At 35.1% G+C, this 25,746-nt stretch overlaps 1 protein-coding gene across 1 annotated transcript in view; it reads left to right on the forward strand.

The window, feature by feature from the left end:
- The window catches only part of ZFPM2 (zinc finger protein, FOG family member 2), a 307,673-nt gene that overhangs the window by 54,301 nt on the left and 227,626 nt on the right, over positions 1-25,746 (forward strand). Inside the window, exons 2-3 of the mRNA XM_053962116.1 lie at positions 2,554-2,712; positions 18,211-18,312. Coding sequence (XP_053818091.1) covers positions 2,554-2,712; positions 18,211-18,312 — 261 coding nt within the window. The remainder of the gene's footprint in view (positions 1-2,553; positions 2,713-18,210; positions 18,313-25,746) is intronic.

A 25,746-nucleotide genomic window follows, 5' to 3' on the forward strand; every position in this document is an offset into this window, starting at 1 on the left:
TTAGGAAATGTTACATACCTGTTTGTACATAGGCTATATCTATAGTAGCATCAGTCAGTATTTTTTCTAGTCTAAGATTGATTTAAAAAATAAAGTCCTGGCCCATAAAATGACTGGGGTTTGAGCCAGTGCTGTGGAGCTGGTGTGTACATTGTGTTTCTTCTCCTTTCTTGGAAAGAGTGTCAATGGAAATTGTAAGGTGTGTTTCCATGACTGCTGCAAATGAAAGCATAGCAACTGCATTTCTGTTCTTTTTCTAATTAACATACAGTGATGATTAGCTTGCTGATTACGTATTGGGTACCTGATCAAACAAACTGGTTTAACATCTAGAAGCAGACCTAAATGTCATGTATACATGCCAGTTGGATTACTTACAGGTAAATTGCTTTTGCTGTATTTTGTAAGACACATTGTGGAAGTCAATAACAAAGAGCTAGTCATTCAGCAAGAAATTGACTTTCACTGAAAATGTTGGCTGAAGTTTAAATTTTTTCCTCAGATTTAAAATACTTGGAAAATTTATTAGGCTTATAGCTGCAAAATATGGTATTAATACATTTTTATATTTGGCAAAAACTTACATTTCCCTAAATTTTTTCCTAGTTTATTTATGCAGGCATTACTAGGAATACACACCAGTAAATGGCTCTACAGACAATGGTCATGTATTAATAATGAAATGAAATTTGAGTATTATTTCTGATAATTTTTGCAGAACCCATTGTGCTTTTATTTCATGAACCAGGACACACGTAAGGTGCCTGGAGTGCCCATGTTCAGCTACAGCGCACTGCTCCAGCGTGTGCTTGTGCTTTGTTCTCTGCTCAGTACAGTGCCATAGCCACTCTTCATTCCCTCTGCATATGCAATTGCTGGATTTTTTCCCAGCATGGCTGGAAGGTGCAATTAACAGTAATGGATACTTTGATAGGGAGAATCTTTATTTCTTCAGCCATAATAATAGCCCCTTATTTTAGGAGCTATATTGTTGAATGACAGCTACTGTTTGGAGTATGTGTCTACAAAAGTGGGCTCATTTGGTCAGATTCTCAGCTGGCACAGAGACTCATATTTCCATGAAAGATAGTAAGCTATATTAATTTATGGAATCCCAGCTGGGAATCTCAATCAATTTCAATAAAAAGTAACCATCATATTCATCTGAAGCAAGAATTACACAACCTAGCCTAAAGTGAATTTTGCTGTTTTAATAAATGTAGGTAGTCATTGGTTCGTAATAAATTACATAAAATTAGAGTGTAGTCAATATTTGATTTCTTTAAAAATTTACTCCTTCCTTTTCATTGAACACAACAGAATCATTTATGTATTGTATCTCAGCATGATAGATTGTATAAGAATAGTGTATTTAATACCGTAAAACTATCATATAAATACAAATCACATTTTTTTTCATTAGCTAGCTCACTTTCATTTTGAAGAAGAAATACTCAGTCAATTATAAATGAGGCTGTGCTTTCATTGGAGAGTGAACTACGTAATTTTTTTCAAGCCTCAACCATGTATAATGAAATCTCTCTTTTGAAATCCAGTCTTAAGATGGATTTTGAAACATACTGACATTTAATAAAATCTTTGTTAGATTAAAATATGTTCAGTTATTTCAAATCTCTATTTAAATCTAGGGTGAAATTCGACATCCTGCACAAGAGATGTCTTTAGCAAATAGTTACTATTAACCAATGATTTTGAAGTGTGTGTATATAAGAAAGATTCTAATTTTTGAGTATATTCTAATTGGTAACCTTGGTGTTATGTGTAATAATCTGTCTGGTGCTGTCTCTTTGAGAGGATCTGTGGCAGTAGGCAACTGGAAGAAAAGTTAAAGACCTCAGACTACCATTTCAAATTCAAACTCATGCCCTGTTTCTGTAACTAGTTGATGCTTTTGTAGCCCTGGGCTGGCAGTTTACCAGGACATTTGTTTGGCCTCTGTGAAATGAATAAATAGTCTCTTGAATCCTGTCCATTGACTGGGAATCTGTTGAAGAGTCTGTCATGAATGATCATGGATACATACCATTAGGGGCTGGTTGAAGCAAAATAGCAGAATAAGCTGAAGTTTGTGCTGTCAAAACCTTTGTAGTGTTTCACTGTTTTCAGTACTTTTAATTTGATTAACAAAGCTTGTAAAGGAACATTTTAAGTACTGTAATTTAGCATCAAAAACAATCACTAACAAACAGCTCTTCACTGTTTATGTCATTTTACAAATACAGCTTTGATTTCAGCTGTTAAAACTGTCTGTGTTTAATACTAGAACCCAATGAATAATAAAAAACCCCATGTGTGAGTACTATCAATACATATTATTAATGACACTTTGCATATTCTGTTTTGAAGTAATCAGGAAAAGTCACTTTCAATTTCAATTTCCGTAAAATGTTATTTGTCCTATTCTAATAAGTGCTGAACACAGCTGTGAAAGGAAAAACTAGCTAAAGAATGCCAGCTAAAAGTTCACTAAGGTTTTATTTCAAATTGTCCTGTTAGATGGTTTTGCCACAGTGTCCCTGATTCTTTTTTAAGGGCCCCTTGAAGATGCCACTGAGGATGAAGAAGAAGAGTGCCTGTCTGAGGAAAATGATACTGTCTCAAAAGAAGACTTTCCATTGGAGGAAAGCTTTCCTGCAGAGTTTGAGCCTGAAAATCTGAGCTGTGAAGAAGTGGAATACTTTTGTAATAAAGGTAATAATTATAGCCAGCCTCTTGAGAGAATACTGGCCAAACTTTGTCCAATTGGTCAAAGAGATTTCTTGGTTTAAAACATACAAAAAGCCTTATTAATGCTACCTTAAAAACAGGGAAAAGAGTCACTTGGGAAATTAAGTCTGGTAAGGACTAAATATTTAAGTATGTTGAATGACACTTTTCAGGGACATGAGTCATCTTGCCTTAGTGCTTTCCTCCAAGTGTTATTTTCTACGTATTTAACTGTAGAGAACAGGCCCCAGAAGTCAATTATTATCAGATCTGAAGCTAGCAATGCAGCATGTGTGTTCATTGCTTCTTTGCCTAGGAAACATTGCTAGGAAAACAGATTGTGTCTGTAGATTCTAGGATTAAAATAGAGCTTATTATAGAATTTATTATGCACAGTAGAAAACTAGTGATTTGTGAAAGGATAACTTTTGAAGTTGCAAATACCTTTTTGGTGCACTTGTTACTTGCGAATTATTGAAGATTGAGGTGTTTTAGCTTAAGACACAGCCATTCATTCTTACCAGTTCAGTCTGCAAGGTGGTGCTACTTCCCAGTCAGCTGGCAGAAAAACACATTATTGTTATTTAGAACATAGCATTAACCTTCTTCCTGCCAGATATCCACTTGATTGCTTTATTGTTTGTCTTCTGCAGGTAAGGATGCCTATCAAATAGCTGAAGTTGTTGTCGTGGTGTTCTTCTGTTAGTCCACAAATCCCTCAGGCATTTGGATGTTGATGATTTTTCTGTCTTTCTGTTCTTTCCTGGATATTGACATACATTTTCTCATGATAACTTGCTATGCTTCTGGTTTTGTATTATTTTCATCTCATATTATGTCTTGGACAAAGTCGAATAAATCTGTTTGACAAGTCAAGTGTTCTGACTGCAGAATATCAGTCCTTCTAGAGAGTCTTCAGTCATCAGTGGCAAAGGCATTACTGTGTATTTTCTACATATCCTCTATGCAGCTTCTACAGGTTCTTGATATTTAGAAAGTCACTCTAAGAGATCAAAACAGTCTAATGATAGTTTGGAGTACAGTTGCTACAAATCTTACTGTGAGGAGAGACCAGATTATGAAAGGATTCTTTACAAACAGGAAGAATTTATTACTATTACAACAGCAATGTGAACAAGTACCAGAATTACTTTGTGTTCAGTGGTTCACATGCCTTTCAGACACCATTTTCCTTAGCTGGAGAAAAGTACTCCTCCTGTTACTGGCTGTACTAAGTAAATATTTAAACCACTATTTGCGTAATTGTTACACTGGTGTCTTTTGAATTCCTCCTGTCAGCAGTGGAATGCTATGGCCCACTATTAGTTCATATCATATCAGTTTCATTTAGTTACTTCTCTGTACTTCTTACTGCATTTCTAGGGCCCACCAATGGAAAATACTATGGTTTTAGGTGAAACCAAAAAAAAAAAAAAGATTTATTTTTTTTTAAATAGCAATCAATATTGCAAATTTACATTGAATTTCAATTTATCTTGGATCTTCCCTTTAAATAAACACCTCTTTTAGGGAAATCACTGAATCACTATGTTAAAGAAGATCAGGCATCAAATGGGAATACATTTAAATCTGAATCTTGATTATATGTTTTATTAAGGACATCTGCTGATTCTTCAGGCTAAATACCTTCTGATTTCCCAGCAGTTTGTGTGTTGTAGTTCTAAAAGAATCTTAAGTCCCTTCAGTGGAACTACTGCAGAAGAAGAGTTGAAAAGATTTCTAAGGATCAAGGGGCACATAAAATTTCTAATCTACCTCCAGCTGGGGCAGTGTGAAAGAAAGTCCCACTTTGAAGCAAATGGGGAATCTCGCTGAAAAAGGATGGAATAGGAGACTGGAAATGTGCTGGGTTTTTGTTAATGTCTCAACTTCTGTTGAATGTCCTACTTCTTCAGGGTCACATCTTAAGTGTCATTAGCATGAGGCTGCCTGTGTTTTTTCTGAAGATAAATCCTAAGAAGACAAAACTAATCTGGAAAGCAAATAAATTTCTTTTGTGTTCTTTTCTTAGTGGAAGATTTTGTGACTATTATATAGTAAATACTAAAATTTAGGCTAATTCTTGTTTGGTTTTTTTTTTTTTTAATGAATCTGTTAAGAATTCCTAGCCTTTTGTTTTTCTTTGTAGTGCTTCAGTATTGAAATTAAAAGGTAGTATGAGAAATAAACTTTTCTTTTTTTATAGAAATATTTTTTAACATCATGAATGAAAAATCAGTATGGAAATGAAAAAGAATGAAAATGAGATGTGTACCAAATAGGTTAGAGAACAAATAAAGGCAGTCTAATTTCTGTTTTGAGGGCCTGATTTTTGATTTTTCTTCTGCTCTTTGATAGTATTGCAGTGTGTAAATGACAAATATTTCCAAATAAGGGAATGGTGAGTGTAGATCTGTGTTTTCTCATGCAACAGGTTTCCTTTTCCCAGAAATATGTCAGAACTGGCGTGGGAATCCATTATGCTATCTCTGAATTCTGCCCTTGCTAGCATGGACCATTAATGGTTTTAGAATTGAAAGGTGTTTTCTTGGATATAAATTTTATCTGTCCTGTCTCCCTATTTCCCTCCCCTGGGGTTTCTTCCCAGCTGACCCAGAACAAGAGGACAAATGAGTAGCGGGGCTTCCTGCAAGAATCAAGAGGCATGGGGAACAAGTGACACAGCTGTTGGGGAGGAGGTGTTTGTGAGGCTTCATCCATGGTATGTTTTTTATACTTACCCAGCTCTGTAAATTCAAGTACCACCTAAAACCAGGGGCTTTTTGCTATACAAACTAGGTACTGAAGACAAAAATTTACTGAACTCACAATTCATTTTGAGGAATGAGAATAGAGGACTTAGAGGTTCACAACTTAGTAACTTTGGCCACTTGAAGAGATTTTCCTGTCAAACTGTGCCTGATGGTATTATGAGAAAGAGTAGTCCCTTACTGTCTAAATTGCAACCAGGAACCTTTATAAAGACATACTTTTCCCATCTTATTTGGGTTTGTGAGATGCAGCAGAATAGTTGCCAGAATTAGAAGGTGAAGGCTAAAACCTCTGCGAAGTGTGAAGTAAATTAATCACATTGATTGAGCTACATGTCATTTTACAGCTTCTCTGTTTCCAAAATTCTGACTCTCCGCTATTGTTTTTTTCATTCTCCTTTTGCTTGCTAATGGCTTTTACAACAAGGAATCTGGAAAATTCCTCCTCTCCCATGCTTCTGCAGAACCACAAAATTAACTTTGCTGCATGTGAATATTTATTTCTATGTGGTCTTCATTTACACTCAAATGTGAAGAAGTGAACAACGGTTTAAGCATGTAAATATCCAAAACTGAAATGGAAATTACCAACCTACTATTTATCAGGGATTGATTTAAGCTTCCAACTGTTTTTTTAACCTTTTGGATGAAGAGCTTCATAATTGATGGCAGTTAAGTTTGATTTGTTTGCAGTTTTGACAGTGAGATTAGGAGAAAGAGAGTATTTTGGAAACAGGATAATAGTGTTCTACTACAAATCTGCACTGATCTCTATGTTTGAAGTAGAAACAAAAAACTTTGTAGAAGATAGCCTTGATAATAGTGCATTACATTTTGTCAGTTTGAAAACAGCCTTTGAAAATTGCTGTTTGTGTTTAGTTACTACAAATTGCTGTACTACCCTTAAAGAGGGTATCTGATGATGCTGTCCACACAAAGACTGTATTAGCCTGGAATCTCCCTTGCTGAATATTTTTTTAAACAGGGGGCATCTGGAATCAGAGTTTATATCAGATTAAGATTAATTCAGATTAAATTCAGATGTAGAAAATTTATTACTTAAATGTCAGCATTTCAACAGTCTGTGTAAGGAGAAGGTAGCCTGACTCCCTTGCAGAATAGGGATAGGCTGGATTTGGAAGCTAGGAGATAGGACATAAAGATTAAATTTTGTCTACTGTAGGTTGGGATAAGAAAATAGGGTGATGTTAAAAGAGGTGAGAAGTGTGATAGGGCTAATAATTGCAGAAGCACAGATAGAAGGAGGGGGAAAACAACAGAACAATACAAAGGCCAAGTTGAAGGTGATGGGGTGAAAATAAAAGCTCTAAATCAATATTATTTGTGAGGTGAAGTAGTTTATAGTTGATTTTCTAGTCTCTGATTGCTGGCATCCTCCCTAGATACCCTCAGGAAAAATAAAAATAAAAATAAAGTTCTTGTCTGTTACTTAAAATGTTTGCTATGCTCATATGGTGTCATCTTTTACTCTCTGTGAACAGGAAGGAGAATAGGAGCCTTGGTGACTTGATAGTGATGGTAACTGGCTAAACAAATCCTTGTGACCTTCCTAGCAGAAGTGTTCAATGAGGGTTTAACTTTCAAAGGAAAATTATTTTAAGCAATAAAAGAGATCACTTGAGATTAGTAGATAGTTAAGTAGCTGTGTTCACAGAAGGAAAGAGGCAATGGAGAAGAAAATGGAGGAGATTTATAATCAAAAGAACAAATGTTGGACTGTTTCCAGAAGAAGGAGGCAAATGAAGGAATGTTCATATCTGATAATTAGTGAAAGAAGGCAGGTTCATTTCTTGTTGCTGGCCAAGACAGTTGAGTCAAATTCTCCTGTTCATTGCTTGTAGTATGACTATTGCTCTTCCTCGTGTTATAGGTTTTCCATGGTTACTTCATCACAAGGCAACATTGGCACCAGCCTTTAGTGGAAGGACATTCAGTGGCCCTAAAACTCCTGGTGGCAGATGGGAAAGCAAATGGGTTCTGCTCCCCAGTGGTGACTGTGCTTCAGTTGGTGACATAGGGTGATAGGGAGGATGCATGAGGTGGGATGGAGCGTGATTCAGGATGCAATGATTTTATGGTCTGTAGCACACACTACTGTGTATGTCTGCAGCCATATGTGTTTGTAGCTGGTTGAGTGGTTCGGGTTCCTGATACATTGGTATCTTTATTTGTGGGGGAAGAGGAAAATGAGGGGAATCCAGTGCAGTCTGAAACTCATATACAGTTCTAAGTCATCAAGTAGGAAATACAGGGAATATATGGCCTGGATACTGAGTGTATACCTGGTTCTATATTCTTATATTCTGCTTGGTCAGGAACGGAGGAGTTCCAAACCTGAACTAAGTTTTCTGTTCATGTACACATATCATGCTCATGTACGTTGTTACTAGCCTGCCAGACCAGCTTGGGACTGGAATGTTTTATATTAAACCATGTGACCTGATTGTGCAGGCGGGCTTGTGATTCAGAGTAACAGCTGCAGTGTGAATCCTCATACAAGAAAGCATATACAAAGCTAAGTTTGTCTGTGTATTAATCTATCCCTTCATACATCATGTGCAAAGCTATCATGCTACCATCTATAATAACACCCTGAAAATGATTTCCATGTGTCCTTTTTTTCCTCTGGAGTATGACTTTGTGCCTGTGTGTATGCCTGTGTGCAACTGTGTAAATATTCCTTGCTTCTTTCATGTTACACATGTAGTGACTAACAATGTACTTGCTATTTTCTGCTTCTGGATCAAACAGTAGATTTAGGCTTTCTTTTCTTTTTTTTCTCCCCATTTTTTTAACCAGGAACGTTTTAATCAATTTTTTTTTTTCAGTAATGGATTTCATGACAAATTTCTTCCACTTCTGCTATAGCAAAAGTAGGATCAGCAGGAGGCAGCTATACCATAATCACTTTGAGCTCAATAAGGAGATCTTTACAGGCAACTTTGTTCTTATATCTTAACGGGATTTAGAAGCTCAGCTCTTTAAATTCTTGCATATAACACTGACATTTTGAGGGTGTGTTTGGACCAAGGAGTTCAAAGAGAAGGAATAAAAAAGAAAAGCCAATATGACTTTGTTTTTTACCTTGCTGCAGGAGCAGTTTGTGCAAATCGCCTATAAGCTTATTGACCTGAATCTTTGACTCCTTGTTTTCTCTGGATTTGGCTGGAGTGTAGACACTGATAGAGCACTGATAGAGGTGATTGCACAGCCCTCGGCTTTGCTTGGCACCAGACACCACCCCCCTCCCTGTGCCTGACATTATCTTTCCCTGGCAATACTTCTGTTCTGCTGCAGCTCATATTCCTTTAAATTTTTTAGATTATTTTAATTAATTGTATTTTATTTATGTAGACTTTCTGACCAAATGAAGGGTTCTTTTTGGTAATCAGAGACAGAAGAGGGCATGTATCTATTTTCATGTCCTAGGATAACTAGAATATGCATAAGAACTCACAGCACTACTCCTTCCAAGAATTCAGTAGTTACCTTTTACTGACTTGTCTGCATATTTGTGACACTGTTGGATTCTCATATTCCCCAGAGTAAGGGTTCCTTTGTGTTTATCTGTATGACATTCAGCTGAAACAACTGTAGAAGATGAGGCCAGAGGATCTCTTCACTCTCTACAAGTACCTGACAGGAGGCTGTAGTGAGGTGGGGTTCAGTCTTTTCTGCCATGCCTGCAGTGAGAGGATGAGAGAAAATGGCCTTAAACTGAGACAGGGGAGAAGATTAGATATTAGAAAAACATTTTTCACTGTTAGGTATTAGGGTGGTGAGGCACTGGCATAGATTGCCCAGGGAGATGGTGGAGTCACCACCCCTGGAGGTGTTCAAGAGGTGTCTGGATCTGGCTCTGGATGATGGGGTTTAGGGGTTACAGTGACAGTGCTGGGTGGACAGCTGGACCTGATGATCTTAAAGGTCCCTTCCAGCCCTGACAATTCTATGATTCTGATCTTCCATACTTTTTGTCAGATGCTAAATATGGACAAAGAAAAAAGGAGCTTCTCTGATAACAGCCTTTGAATATGGCTAAGTCAGAATTAGACTGGATCCTAACAGGGTGAAAGGGGATATTTTTCATCTGAACATCAGCACTTGCCTTGTGCTTTACCTCTTATGGTTTCTCATTCTTTCCTGCTACTGGAGCTCAGAGGACCACCTGTTTTCTTTCTAGAAGGGAAAAGAGATATCTGAAAAGATTGAAGTGATTTCTTTTTTTTTTTTTTTTCACTATTCACTAGAGAGCATGTAAGGGCTTCCAAAACCAAAAGTGCAAGCTTTTCTATTCTGTACTTTTTTTTTTTAATTTACTGCTAACCCATATTTAAATGTGTCAGGCTATATGTTCAGTCCTGAATAAACATATGCAGGTATTAACATCAACTTTAGTTGGGTAAAAATTTGACCTAAGTTAAACAAGCTAACCCTTCTTCTAATCAAGGCATTGAATAATTGGTCATGAAGCAGAAAATTATATCTCAAGAAGAAACTAGAAAGCTGTTTTTCAAGAAATAAATACAGAGCCAAATAGAAAACATTATTTTAACTGAACAGAATTAAAAAGTGCAAGGAACACTTAAACAGCTTACTCAACTTTAAGCAGTTTATCAAAGCAACTCCAGCCTTTTCAGTCAGCACATTTTGGTTTTCTTAAGAACAATGAAATTCTGAATTCTATCTCAGTGAGGGATATAATTCACGAAGGGATTATTTGGTTACAACAAGTAGTGTAATGTCCTCTTTCTATAAAGTCACAAAACTTGGATTGACTTAAATTTGAGGTCAAATTTGACAGAATATGAATTGCAAATTATTAAGGGTAATCTTCTTTAAAATATGGGATGCACAAATGACAAATTTCACCACATGTTCTTAGTTCAGGTGTACTGTACATCTGTTTCTAATTTTGTTTATAATGAAGGTCCATTTTGTCTCTTTCTTGTCTTACTTGGTGGCCCTGACAAAAAAATTTTGAATATGTTTGAAGAATTCTAAAACATGGCTGAAAAAGTTCTTGTCAACCGAGGCCCAAAAAGCAGACTCACTCTCAGGTTTTGTACTATATGGGTATATTTGCAGTAATTTAACTGAAAGGATCAGTAAAAATAACTAAAGCAAATGCCACAATTATGTCATCATTGGATAAATATTGATAAGACAAATATTATTGCCGGAAAGAGAAAATGAAGCACGAATTTTTGACTGCTAAGTCTTTTTCTTGGGTTTGACTCACAGAAGCCTAGATTGGTTTATTATGTGTAATATAACATGTATGTGGGAACAGACCTGTAGTGATAGGGAATTGGCTGCTTTTGATATTGAACCATCTGAAGGGTTGATTATTTCAAATAAAAACATCCAGTTGTTTTCAACAAAGTAAATTAAGATTTCACTGTGTAGGAACAGGTACCTATTGCTACTATTTATGTAGTCATGCATGGAAGTCACATAGAAACTGGATTCATATATGATAATGATTCCAGCTGCAAAGTATAAAATGAGGTGTTCTTGGTTGGATGAAGAATTCTTACAGGAGATTGAATATTTCTACAGTAGGAATGAAACAGAATTCTTATATAATTAAATTGAAATACGAACGTGCAGAAGAGCCTTCAAACTTAGAATTTGAAACTTGTTAGAATTCCTCCAAAGTAATCTCTCTGTTCTGCTGCAGGCTGGTCTAGAATCTCATAGATTGTTGATTTCCATTGAAATAATTTTTGAAAATTTTATTAAGCAACAGTCTTTATTTGTGGCATGTAAATATCTTTTAAAATATGCTTCTGCTGCTTTTCTAATCAAGTGCTTAGAGCTATGTAGCTTAAACCCCAGGCTAGCACTTGTATATGTCTAATAGAGTTCTTGTATTTGAAGTTTTAATAGGGAAAGATTGAAAAGATGTGAGACTTTTTTTGCTTTTTTTTTCAATTGATAGAAGCTCTTGAGTAGCCAGTGTTTCTGAATTATGCTCATTTGTAGTACGGATGTTTAGAGTTTCTCCCTAAAAATTAGAATATATATAAATATGTATATACATACACATATATACATATATATATTAAATCCATTAATAAAAAGAAAGTCAGGAATACAATTTAGAGAACACTTTTACTGTTCTGCAGGAAATACATTTGAATGAGTGATCCTTGTCTTGAAAGGACTTCAAAAGCAAATAGTGGTGATAATGAGAACATATCAAACATGTAGAGAAAGAGGAAGGCCAGACTCAGTCTCGATGAATGTGCTGCACAGCAGTGTCTTATCCCAGGAGAAAAGTGCTGTAGCTGAAATGGTTAGAAATAATTGACACTGCTTTTTAACATGATCACTGTGCTGAAATGTAATGTGTCAAGATGTCATTTCATTAAACAAAATGGTGATTTTAATAGGAACCAAAATAGTTTCATACCACTGTTTTGGAGAGCTAAAGGCTTGCACATATGTGGGCACTTGCCAACACTTGAATATTCACAGACTGATCAAAAAAATTAGGGAAAGAGACAATGCACTGTTTCTGAGACTTGCTGGACAAATAATTCTAGGAGTGCTTAGGGCAAATGGAAGCATACAGTTATTTCAAATGAGGTTTATCCCAGGAGAAATTATGATTGTTAATCAGCATGACAGAAAACAATAATTGCTTGCAAAGAAGCAAAGTATTGAGGAGATTAATATAATCTGAAATAAAATGCTGTAGGTTAGCTTGTTCAAGTGCTGGTTTCTTTCAGGTATGTTACCAAATCGATCATCTGAGGGCCAGATTTTGCTCATACTTTCTGTATTTGTCGAGTAGGGTGTCTCAGTTAATTTTTATGGACTTCACTGAAATTATTTCTGATATGTACCAGATGAATTGATAACAGTCTGGTAGTAATAGCACCAGATTTCTTCCTCTCTGTATTTCTCTGTCTTTGCAAGGCTTGTAGAGTAAACCCATTTGCATGGCACTGTACCCACTGTAGTTGTTTATCTTGTCCTGGTATCATTTGGCAAATATGACAAAGTGTGGAAACATCCCTCCCATATTTTTTGTGTTTTTATTCTCACAGTTCTATTACCATTCCAAAAGCTTATATATATTTTTTTCATTATTTTATAACCAGAATGATTTATATCTGCAGAAACCTGTATTGCCACTACAATTATAGTTAAATATATACATAGAATATTAGATAATACACAAGAAGGTTAGTTAAGGCCTATTAGATGTCATTGGTATTCTTAATAGTGTGTGCTGCTAAAAAGTATATTACATTGAATGAATTAAGTATTTGTATTTTAAGTTGTATATGGTTTATTTCAAAGTTACTGAGTATGACTTTTGAAGAGAGGTTCAGTTCCTGGCAACAATCCTCAGCTTACAGTGTGTTTCTTAGGATTCAAGAGCAGGATTATCAGTGTGTGAGAGCTCTGTTACTGGTTGCAGGCATTGAGATAAGGCAAATAACAAAGGGCAGTTTTTGATTGCTGATCTATAGTTTCTGAAGCTCTGGCATCTAGTTTGTATGTATAGTCTCAGAATCCTTGTTTGGTTGGATCTAGAATTACTGCCACTGTAGACTTTGGCAGAAAGGAGCAGGCCTCCTCCCCCTTCACAGCCAGTCACACTGGTCTGTCACCATCCATGAGGTTATGTCAAATCAAAGTCTACAGTGAGTGACTCCCCAAGTCTTTGCATTGTGTCTATTTTCTCTTTTGGCAATACAGAGTGCTACAGGCTTTGCAGCAATTTATTTCTGAACCGATTTATTATAATTGAGAAGTGATGTTTCACTCTGAACAGCTATATGAGGATGTTAACAATTTAAGTTTATATTTATGCTGCCAGGAAGAGGGAAAACAAACTGAATTTCTAACTTGTATTGTTCTCTCACTCTAATAGAAGCTGCTGTGTGCTTTTTGTGACTGGTACAGTCCTTCACCCAAAGCTATTTTGTCTGATGATAAAACCATGAGTGTATGAAGCTTGCACATTTTTCATCTCTTTTATGACCTTATCTTTTGTGAGCGGCTCCTGTGAAGGTATCCTAACTATAGGAAGCACCTGGTAAACATACATGATATCTATGCCGTGATAAGCAGTTGCAAAGAAGAAGGTAGACCTGTCAGTTCTGAACTGTTCATTGTTAAAAATACTTTGTTGATTTAGCTGATTGCAAAATACATTATAGAGTGCCTAACAGCTGCTATAACCTTCCTAGTCAAGAAAGTTCAATAGTTATATTGTACAAGACTTCTGTAAGAGCCTAATACTGATAGGAACAACATGGATTAAAACAGCAGGATTGAGAAGAACTGCTAACCCATGTGCTTCTATAAAATACCACAACTACTTGTGGTACAAGCTGATTAAGTACAAATTGGGAAGTCTTTAATTTGTTAAAAAGATTAAAGTGAAATTACTTGTTAATATTCAAGTCTCTTTTCCTACTTGTCAGCGTTGTCAGAGAAGTTGGAGTTCTCTCTCTCATGCTTCTGGTAATATGTCTCTTTTTACAGTATTCAGATTTCCTGACCAACTTTACCACCTTGAATTACAGTGAATTGTCTATTAGATAAACATTAGGCTATTTAAACCACATTAAAAAAAAAACTTGAGCTGTTTTTGAATGCTGTCAAGATGAAGGTCAAGATGAAAATTCTATCCACGTTACATATTGAAGTTATTTGAATAAGACGGGGTTTTTTTTCCCTCTTGGTTAAGCAGTATTTTGTGTATTCAGCATTTCAGCATAAGTCAGAGATTTGTTTCCCCCAACTTTAGCTGACTAAAGATAGGTTCCTAGTCTAAGCTGTGTGTTTAAGAGGATGATTCATTTCAGCTCTCTCAGACACCAAGAGGGGTCTCATATCTCAGGCATCCTAGAATAGGATAAATCACTCAGGAGGTTTCTTTCTTCCCTGCCTATAGAAGTGTCTATGTAAGTAGTCTGGACTAGCTTAACTTTCAGGCATCTAAGGTTAGAGGTGATGAGTTCTGCCAAAAGTGAAACTTAAATACCGAGTATAGAGAAGTAGTGGAAATTCCAGTAGATTTACTTGACTCATGACTGAACATAGTTTATGGTATTATATGTGCTTACTCATAGAAGTATTTTTTCATGCAATGGTCATTTAAAGGACAGAATTCGCTTACCAGGCTTGGTTGCTAAGAAGCAACTGCTTAAACCTGCTTAAACAGAAGCACGTTTTGGTTCATTTGAGAGTACTTACACCACTCTTTGGTGTTGATGGGAAAAAGTTATTTATCCTTTAACTTAATTACAAAGTGTAATTGAGCAGCAAAGTAAAAAAAGAGTGTGAGAAACCCCAAAATAATGGGATTAGAAAGGAATCAACAAGTTAGTAGCAAATGGGTAGAATATATAGGCAAAGTGTATTTGACTGGACTTGGAAGAAATAAATAATTAATGTCTTGGATCCAGTTAAATGTCTACACCTGTAAATTGAAGAAAAATGTAATCATTTGGAAAATAAATATAAAAAATAGACTTATTGAGAGACTGAAAAGTAGTCAGTGACTGAACAGAAAGAGTAAACAATGGAAAGAAAATAAATTCTGAAAGGAAATAAACTCCTTTTGCTAAACAAATGTTAGCTCCTAAAATAGCTTTAAGTATGGGGAAAGAAAAGAAAAAATGCTTGGGAGATGTGCTTTGTTATCAGCTCTTCTGCTAAGCCTCCTTTTGGGTCTTTAAAGTTGCAGTGTCTCCAGCACCAAATGGATTGTCTTGGTTGCACATTTCAATCTGACATAGATGCTCAATTGAGCCTGGGATAGACTTCACTCCCTGGTGGATTTGGAAATTGACAGAAATGTACCATTTGTTGGTTTCACTAGCAGATTGGAGTATCTTGAGGGAACAGGAGAAATCAGTGTGGTGATATTTCAGGTGTGTAATGCATGCACTTGGCAGTTGGGAATAATAGAAAATATCAATGAAAATAATTGAGAATACTTTTAGATGCAAAGCAAAGTTTTCCTTAATGTGTAAATATGTGTAAATTCTACACATATTATCTACTCTATTTGCACAAGACATGCATCAATTTGTTAAAATTCGACTGTGAAAACCATGTAACACCGTACTTCATGAAACACTGGAAAAGCAAGTTAATGGAAATTTAAGTCATCTACTAACATACATTTTCAGATTTTTCCTCATCTCCCAGATGCTTAATTGCTGTGTACTATAGTTTTTGTAGCTTTGCTGTCGTTCTGTCCTTTTACTTTTCAGCCCAATCTTTTCACTTAACTTTGTCCTCTTTTAATGCTAATAGTTTCATTGTTTATGTTCTGAAATTTTGCAATTGCAAATTATATTGCTGAAATGTGCAATCTAACACCAGGTTAGCATATATTATAGCCTGGAAGAACTTAGTATTTTGGAGGTTCAATTGTCCAATTATCTGTGCTTCTTTTCTGTCTAAAAGAATTGCTATTTCTAGACTTTGGTGTTATTGTCCTGATTTAGTACATACAGCTCTGTTATATACAGTAGAAGAAAAACATTTGCATTCTATACAAAGAACATTCTAAGAACTGTCAGTGTTGGTTATGCATCTTGAATTGGAAAACAAGAATTGCCCTTGCTGTGAATTGCTTTCCAGCATTTTCAAGAAAACTGGCATTGATCATGCCAGGTCTGAACTTAGGAAAAATTTCTTTTGTGTCTCCACTGAAAGACAAATGTTTGCTGCTTTAAGTTGCTATGAATATAGAAAAATCAAGGTAAAGTTGTCGAATAGGTTCTTCAGTCCACCCAGAGGAAGCAGAGGTCTGATTACTACAAAGTAACTATACAAATGCTAATTCAAAATAGGCTTAGTTGCTCAAAACAAATAATTGCTAAAACTGCTTAGCAGAAACTTGATAGCTTTTTCAGCAAATGAGTATATTTAGGACTTTCTTCTGAAAGATAACTTCAGATTGAACTGAAGCATATGAACTTCAAATGCCTGGCTACCATTATTCCGTCAATTTAACACAAAAATTATACTAGATATTTGTGTTGTATTCAAGTTTTATTTTACACACTACAAGTGCATATGAATATTCTGGACTATGTTTTTAGTACCACAAGTTCACTGAACTATAGTTTTGTAATCAAACTCTGGAGTGATTATAGTATTGTGTTTGTGTGAGCAGTAGTTTATCAGCCTTTTAGACTTCATATTTGAAAAACTGTGTTTTATGAATGCAAGGAAGAATGTGTTGTTATGAGACGTTACATGTGCATGTGAAGTTAATACTTTATAGTGTTTGTATATAATCATGTACTTGAAAACTCTGGGTCACAATCTTATCTGGTATAAATATAGCTCCAGTGATAACGTATGGGGATCTGGCATAGTTTGTTGTAATCACATTTCTTTACCTATGTTGCTAATTAAAGCTTTTGTTATCATGAGTGGGGAAAAAATTCCAAGTTACTGCTTAATTGCTGTTCTTTTTGCTCCTTCTTTGGTCTCCTGTTGTTAAATCAAAAAAAGGTCTGATTTTGCAGTTCGTAAAATACACAGTATTTGTTTTTCTAGTGCGGTTACTTTTTGTGGGAGATCATTTTTTAACAAGTGTCCTTCAAGTTTGATAAAAAAAATTAAACCATAATAATCAGTCCTATTTGACTGAAGTAGTTAATTTTGTAGATTTTGTTTTCTTTCAGTTCTTCTTAGTGTCTTTCCATGCATGAGTTTCTTGGATAGGTTAGTATTAAAAAAAAAAAAAAAATCTACAAATTAGTAAAATCCAAACCTGGAAAAACCTTTAGAGATGTGTTACTATGGCCAGAGTGTTTTGTGTTAATACCTGGACCCCTCATCTTCAATGTAGTTTTCACAGAAGCTATTTCAAAGTATTTTGTCATGGAACTTACCTAGTGTATTTGTTTACCTGAAATAACTGCCCTTTCAACAAGCAGTTCCTCAAATAAAAATTAAATGGTCATCTGTAAAAATTTAATCTTATCATAATTTTCTGTGTGTCCTGTATATGACCTTGTTGTGGGTAGTAGCAGAAGGCAGACAGACATTTTCAGGTACTTCTGGATGGTGAAAATCGAGAAATTCATCAGAAATGTAGCATTTCTTTAAGTAAAGCTTGATAGGGAGAAAAGTATGTTAGGGACCTGCTGGTATTTTATGACTTTAAGGGCAAATTCCTTAAATGCTGAAATACCATGGATTAGCTTTTCACTAGTTTTGTGAAAAAGTAAAATGTTTAGTGGACCATATTTTTGTTCTGAGTGCCATTTATTTGCAGCGCATAAGAAACATTCAGGTGTCAATTCAAGAAAACCCATAACTGAAAGCAGATGTTCCAGGGGGGTCACGAGCTGATTTCTTTTCTCTCCTTTGTACATGCAGACTCAGTGACTTTATGTGCTTTGTTTTACAGAATTAAGTGCACGTTGTGATTCTGTTTTTTAATCATATGGAGTAAACACTATTTTCCATGATTTTCTCTCCATGGAACTGGAAGTACTGAATGCTCAGGGCTTTTTTTGAGTCAGTGGGAACTCACAAATGTTTAACATGTCTAATATTTTTTTTTCATTTTCTGTTTATAGAGATGCATAACTTTTCACTTAGGCATGTAAGCAGTTGTTTGGATATTATAGGAACTTTGCTTTAAAGTCACTATTGGAATATATCAATACTGTATTTTTTGATGGTTTTTCAGGCAGTGAAGGAGGCATCCAGGAGGCAGCAGAATCTGATGGTGATGCAAGGTCAGAGAAACCAGGGCAGCTTGCTGTGGAGACTGAAGATTGGGATGGGCCAGGTAGGGAGAAACAACTGAAAGCCAAGAGAAATATTTAGAACTAAACTTCAGTATTTGTTAATTTCATTATTTTAGTAGATTGTTGTGCTTTGCATTTATTTTTAAGGGACTGTCTCTTTTATCATCCTTTGGGTTCCAAGATATTGACAGGTAAGTACTAAGATGACATTCTTGTTTTAAAAAAATGGCTTTTGTTACACTGTTTTGAAAATTGTTAAACATAAAATGTCTTATGTACTTGTTTGATGTAATGGAAAATTTTCTTGCTGCTCAGAATTTTAGGATTAAAATTTCTCAGTAAGTTCTTTCTTCCATGATTGAATTAAGGGAGAAGCACTTCTACTCTGTTTTCTGGGGTCAGAAGACCACACAGATGCTTTGGTCTCTTCTCAAGCTCTGTGCCAACATTTAGCAACATGTTTAGCTTAACAAATAGGTATGATGTCTACTAACGTTGTCAAGGAGCTTTTTTTATCTGTTTGAGCCTGATAGAAATCATTTAACACACCTGATCATTGGTTTCAGTGGAAAGAGAAACTCAGACTGCAGTCAATGGAGTGTTAGAACTTCAGATTAAAACAGTAATTCAAGGTAACATTTTCTGCTATGTAAGTGAAGATGGTGCAAGCATAACATTGCTAAGATGTAATGGTAATATGACAATACTTTCAAGTGTCTGTTCAATATAAATATGTAAAACCTCTCTTGTACTGTAAAAGTACCTAAGGCAAAGGGGTAAATTGTATTTCTCAATTAGGCAATTCTGCAGTTGAATGCAGTGTTTTCATGGGCATGGACTTGGGAATAGGCCTTAAAAATCCATTATATTGACCATAATTTAATAAAACTGTTGCAAAATGTGGATCTGAAGCCAAACACGCTCTAGCAATAGCTGTATCTCTTATGGAAATTTTCCCTCAAAAGGATGAGCACATCAGAAGAGAGTTCCAGAACCATTCTATCAATAATTTATAATGCAATAATAATATTTCATTAGAAAAATTCCTATATTTCAATCACATTTTCATCCTTGCTTGATTTTGCAAATTACTGTATGCTCTTCATGAAGAGAAGAACAAAACTAATGGCAATTTTCTGAAACCAGTAGCTGGAAAATACAATGCAAACAAAAATGAAGACATAGTATATCTAATTATTATGATATAATTTAAAATGTTTTTCATGATAATACGCAAAGAACTTGATATTCTATATAAAGCACTAATGGTGTTAGATGAAAATAAGGTTTAGTATCACGCTACTGTACATGTAAAATAATGCAAAATATATTGTGGAAGTAGCAGAGTGGCCTTTTCTAGCTGCATAGCAGATTTAAAGGCTGTCAGTATTTATCATAGGATTTGTTTTGAATTTCATTATAAATGAAGTCTATCTGAAATTTGTAATATTTTGTTGCATGCTTTTGTGTATTTCAGCATAGTTGAATGTGCATTTTGTGGCCTGTTACTGCTTTTTATATTTGCTACCCTATTCAGAAGTTTCTGAGATCTTTTCTGGCACTGTGGAGTAAAAGGAGATATTTTCATTTTGTTGGGAAAAAAAATCAGTTAAACAGTAGGATGAGTGTATGTCTTGTAATATTTATTGATAGCTTTGACATAGGATAAGATGGAAATCAAAGCTGAATGTGGGAAAATTTCTTTTGACTTCTGAAAACTGATGACCACCTGATATCGATGTATCAGCATCTATATTTTATTTAAATACTGGTTTTTACAAAGGTATAATACATATGAAAAAAGAAATGGCTATATACCACATCCCATATTCTTCATCACACATGAAATGAAGTTGGTTACTATTGACATGGAAGAAGAAGCAATCAACAGAAGATCATTTTCAACCATGCAGTTCAAAGATAACGCCTTCAAGGTTTTTGGAAAAAAACAAAACAACAAAGCATGAAATATTTTACTTTTTTAGGAACATATTTTAGTGCAGCACAAACAGAGCCATCAAAAACTTTGATTCAGCAAATTTACCAACTGTCAGTAAAGGCACAGCCTCAAAGGGCAGATGATGATACATTCTTTGTTATCTGAGCTGCCTCTGGTCTCCTTAGCTTCTCTGGTAAGGAAAGTTCCATCTCTGAGAGGTGGAGCCTCTCAGGATCCAACAACTGTGTTCTGCATGATACAAGTTGCTGTCAAGTGATAATGTGAACTGTGACAACTCAGGAATTTATATAGAGTGGTTTTGTTATTTTAATATTTTACATCTTTTTTTAGCACTAAGGGAACATAGTGTGACTTTCAGAGCCAGTACTTGTCAGGAACTGAAAAATTAATCTTCTGGCATTAGAGTTTTATTTTGTTTGAAAATTTGCATTGTTAAGGGCTTCACATGCATTCTTAAGTCTTTGTAATTAGAAAAGTTTTTGAAAAAAAAATCTAAAATGTGCTGTAGCTTCAAAGAATTTCTGCTGAAGCACTATTTCAGGTTAGACTCTTGTGACCTTCATTGACCATCATGGAATTTCTACTCTGTGTAGACACTTAGAGGGTTACCTGAATGTGTTTCAACTACCCTCAGTTTTGACTGTTATTTTCTTCAACTTTTAAAAATTCCTGTTCAGTGAAACTGCTCTGAAATAATGGAAACTTAAGTCAGTAGACTGTATATGAACACGCAGTGAAGGGCCTGATCCTTTTTCTGTAACAGCCAACAGCAAAAGTCCAAGGAATAGAAAGCAAGAACAGCAAGACTGGGTTTAAATATATTTTATGTAAAAAGACTTAGTTTTTAAATGTGAAAGCAGAGGTTATTTCATGGTCTTATGTCTGCTGTTTGCCTTGGTACATGGAGTTACTTAGTTCTGCAGCTTTGTATTGTTGGGATGTCAGTGCATGTGAAGGCAGTGCTTTAAGACATAACAAACAGAAAGATCTCCTACATGGGTTCTACAGATCATCCATCATATTAAAGAATATGATCATTCTGGTTTCTTCTGAATGTATGTTTCATGATTCCATAACACAACTTCCTTAAAATCTCTGAAAATTTTAGATACCAGACACCTCAATTAAAATATTGTTAAGCCAAATATAAGGAAACGATATATTCAGTGACATCTTGAAAGATAAATTGTTTACAGATTTGGAAATGAATGCTTGTTTACCATTATTCAGTGGTCGTGATTGCTGTCATGGATAAAAGTTCAGTCCACCATACTTGTCATTGTAAGAGACAGGAAATATGAACTCTATCAAAAAGGAGAAAAGGTTTGAATTCAGAAGTATGAATTATAACTTGAAAGAGTTTAAGAACAATTTGTAGACTTTCTAAAAGCTATAATAAAAGTGAAGGCAATATTGATATTGCCTAGAAGATAATTAAAAAAAAAAACCCAGAAGAATTCAAGTGGATGTCACCATATGCTAGGAACTATAATATGAGGCTAAAAGGATAAAAAAAAAAAAAAGAGGAAAGGAAAAAAAAAAACCCTAAAAATCTATCAGATCTATCAGTAGCTTCATTAATAACAGTAAAAAGACATTTTAAAATGTGGTAAGAAAAAGTAATTAGAAAATTGGTATTGATCTATTGTAAGTCATGACTCAATTGTTAGAGGGGACAGGTAAGAAGGTAATTATTTCTAGTCTGCTTAAAACATTTGTGCTGGAAAGCCTATTTGACTGTATGCGATGACCGTACTTCTGTACTAGTTAATTTAAGCAGTCTGATGGCTTGAATTTAACTTTTTTTAGGAGCTTGCTGACCCAGCTCTAGGTATCACCTTCAGTTCCAAAAAAGCTTTGACATGATTTCTCAAATGTGTTCAAAACCAGTAAAAGTTGGTGTGGGTAGTGACAGACCTGTCCACATGGCAGTGGTCCCACTGGAAATAAGGGGATAAGTACTGTAAGATGCTTTTATTAATAAAAATGCCAATCTGTATTTCTATTTTTTATAGAAAAAAATAAGTCCTCTAAAACCAATATAATATGTAATGTGAGCTAAAGTATATTTAGTTTTTTGCAGTATGTTGTAAATTTAAAGAAATGCTGAATAATGGGTAGATATTGCTATTGGCAGACCTGAATAACTTGCCATGTTAGCTGCAGAAATATTTTGGTTTCAGAGTAATTAAAGTTATGAGCTTATGAGAAGGTAAGTAAATATTTTCGTAGAATTGTTACAGTTGTAAAAGACCTGTAGGAGCATCAGAAAGCAGGGTCTCTGAAAAAGTCTTAAAATTCAGTGAACTTCAGTGAAGTCTTAAAATTCAGCTTCTTCAGTTGAAGAGCTCAACTCTTTGGGTTGAGCCCAAAGAGAGGGTTATGGCTAAAGGGTATGTTTGGCTTGTCAGATTGCTTTGCTTGTCTGGTCAGCAGTCTTGTTTGATGCTGAAACAGGGTTCTGTGTCCTGTGGTCACACTTCAAGAATGATGTTAAAGTTTATAACAGGTTTAGAGAAGAGCCACTAGAAAGTTGAAAAGACTGGTATTACGGAAAAGTCTAGGTCCTTTCCCTATTTGTTTTATCAAAGATATATTAAAGTTATATTAAAGGGCAATCTGATTGCAAACTACTTGAAATTCAGAGTGAAAATCTGATAACAATGGGAACCTCTTTCTAGCAAAGTATCAGACGATTAAATGGATGTTGAAGCTCCAAAGTTTCAGACACAAAGAATGGATTTTAGTGCTTAAAAAGTCATTATTGAAACATTTTATGAAAAGTCACTTATCTGTCATTAGAAATATTTGCATTCAGGATGAGATACTTTCCTAAAGAACATGATCAAGTACTGTGGCAAACACTGCACTTTTAAAATGAGATAGATTTCACTAGGGCAGAAATTAGACTGACTGACCATGATAGTTCCTTGTAACTAAAACGCAATTAATAAATGAGTGTACAATCTAGTGCTTTTATAAATATTGTACTATTTGGGTGCATTTATAATGAATAAATGCAAGCAGGCCTCATATAATCTATTCCCATTTTTTATTTCTTCTGTAACTGTTTAATTAAACTATGTTAACAATGATAACTTCTTTGTGCTTTTCTCTATTCTGTAATTTTCAATTACTCTGTGGTGATAAAAAAAAACAACAACAGAGTTGAAGACAACGTATACCAATTCTGTAATGTGCAAGGGAACATTTTTTCCCTGCTGGCAGATGGGACACAATTTTATAGTACTGACTAAGCCAAAAAGTTTTTCCAAGTCCAGTGCACCATCCCATGCACTCCACTCTTCTGACTTCCTGCAATTCCAACAAAAAATTAGTACTTCAGCCATTAGTGAAGTTGTATGTGGCTTTCAAGACAGAGAAACATTGTTACCAGTTGAGGAACTAAATATAGGGCATTCCCAAAGGTGAAATTAATGCCATTCAGAAAACTCTTGGTTCTAAAGAAGAATTGGATCTCTTTATTCTTAATTCACGTGCACTACAATAGATTGTCCTTATTCCTTATGTGAGCTCTTACTTTTATAGTCATAAGGGTGCATGGCTTTCTTTTAGAATGTGCTGATTTTGTCAATTAGATAGCTTGAAAGTCAGTCTCAGAAGTTCTTTTGAATTGTACCTGAATTCTGCTTAGAATGTGAGAAAATGTGATTTATCCACATTTCCAAAATGTTAAAAAAAAAAACCCAAATGAAAAAAACCCTGCCACGCAGTGTAAAAGGCCTAAAACTCTTATTGGCAGTTCATGGTGATTTTTTTTTTTAATGTATTGTTTGCCTTCATCTCCACATAAAGGGAACATTTTCCATGTGTAAAATTCTGCCTCCAGTAAATCAGCAGGATTTCTGCTATTGGCAGTACTAAATCAGAATGAAGTTGCAACTCATGTTACTCATTTCAGCAGACTCATCATCACTGGTACACATGTATCGAACTATTGTAAAAAGAACTAAGGATAGTTAAATATAGCACATTATAGTTTCCTTGAATTATTCTTACAGGTAGGTGTTTTTCCTAAAACGTATTAGAAATTTTAAGAAAAATGGTGGAAATAAAATAGCACTTCAAAATGATGTTACATTGAGCTATGCTGCTGTTAATATTTAATAAAACATAAAAACAGGCTTTCATGTGAATTATGGTGTATTGCTTTAGTGAGTTGTAGATCAGAAAATTGTAGTGAACATTGGGCATGCCAGATTCACATTTTTACCTGCTATAAAAGGTAGTTTGAAATGCTTTTCTGTATAGATTTCCTGTAATGATTCGTAAGAATCATTGCAAATATGTATTGATTGTTGAGTTTACTCTGCAGTATTTAGTAATACTATAAAAAGTTTGAGTTACAAAGCAAAGCTGTATAATATAGAGTGGAATGGTTGGTAGACCACTGCAAGATAGAAATAGACATTAATGATAGCCATCCCCTCCCCCTCCTTTTTACTTCTTTTTCTTTTCTTATTTTCTTTTTCTTTCTTTTTTTTTTTTTTTTTTTTTTTTTTTTTTTTTTTTTTTTTTTTCCTTTCTATCTTTCTTTTTAAACTAGTCCTAAGAAGGACTTGGAGATTACTGTCCTGATTTTGTTTCCTTTTTGATTGGGGAAATGTGGTAGATTTAAGATCTTGGAAATACTATTTGATGTAAATTAACAAAAATCCATGAAACATAGTTAACCATAGATATAGTCTGACAGTAAGAAGAATATTGTGAAGAAGCAGAGGAAATCATAGAGCGACTGTGTGTTACTCTGACAGTGAATCGGTATTATCTCTGCTATCAGATAATGCAGTTATCATTAATTTTCACATTTGCATTTCAATCTTTGGAAGGAAATGACTCTTGCCGGATGAAGATAAGAGCTCTGTACCACTATAATGAACCATCATTTTATCCCGATGCTTTGTATCCATATGAAAATGAGGCTGGGTGGTGTGGTATGTGAGGAGGCTGTGGGGGTGTGTGTGTGGGGGGGGGGGTCACAGAAACATTATAACAAAGTGTCAAAAATCACCACAGACTTTTGGAACCCTTAATGAAACAAGAGGCAGTCTAAATAAATCTTCTCTAGTGAAGTGGATATTGGATTAAAAGCAGAGAGCTGGGCTCCCAGGCTCCAGGGGTTGGGAGGGAACCTTGTTGAAGCAGGGAAGGATTTCTGTGGATCTTGATCTGGTTTCCATCAACAATTTGGAACTAGGAGGAGGCCATTTCGACATAGAATAACAAAAGTAAGGGTCTGAAAGTCATTGAGTTAACCTTTGTACTGCAGGTCTTGTTTAGACACTTGAATTCTGTTAAGGGAGATGCAAATGCTTGTGGTTTGCTGTCTTGTAGGTTGGATTATGGTACCAGAGCTGTTTTAAGCAGTTACCACACCTGTGCATTAAATGCAGGATTTTAAATAATTATCAGTCTTGTATATAGAATTTATCCAAGTCTTCAAGGACTTCCCAGTTCTTTTTCATGCATAGCCCTGATTTGTGTTGCTTACCTG

This window comes from Vidua chalybeata, chromosome 1, assembly GCF_026979565.1.
Source record: "Vidua chalybeata isolate OUT-0048 chromosome 1, bVidCha1 merged haplotype, whole genome shotgun sequence".
In the NCBI taxonomy this organism is placed as follows: Eukaryota; Metazoa; Chordata; class Aves; order Passeriformes; family Viduidae; genus Vidua; species Vidua chalybeata.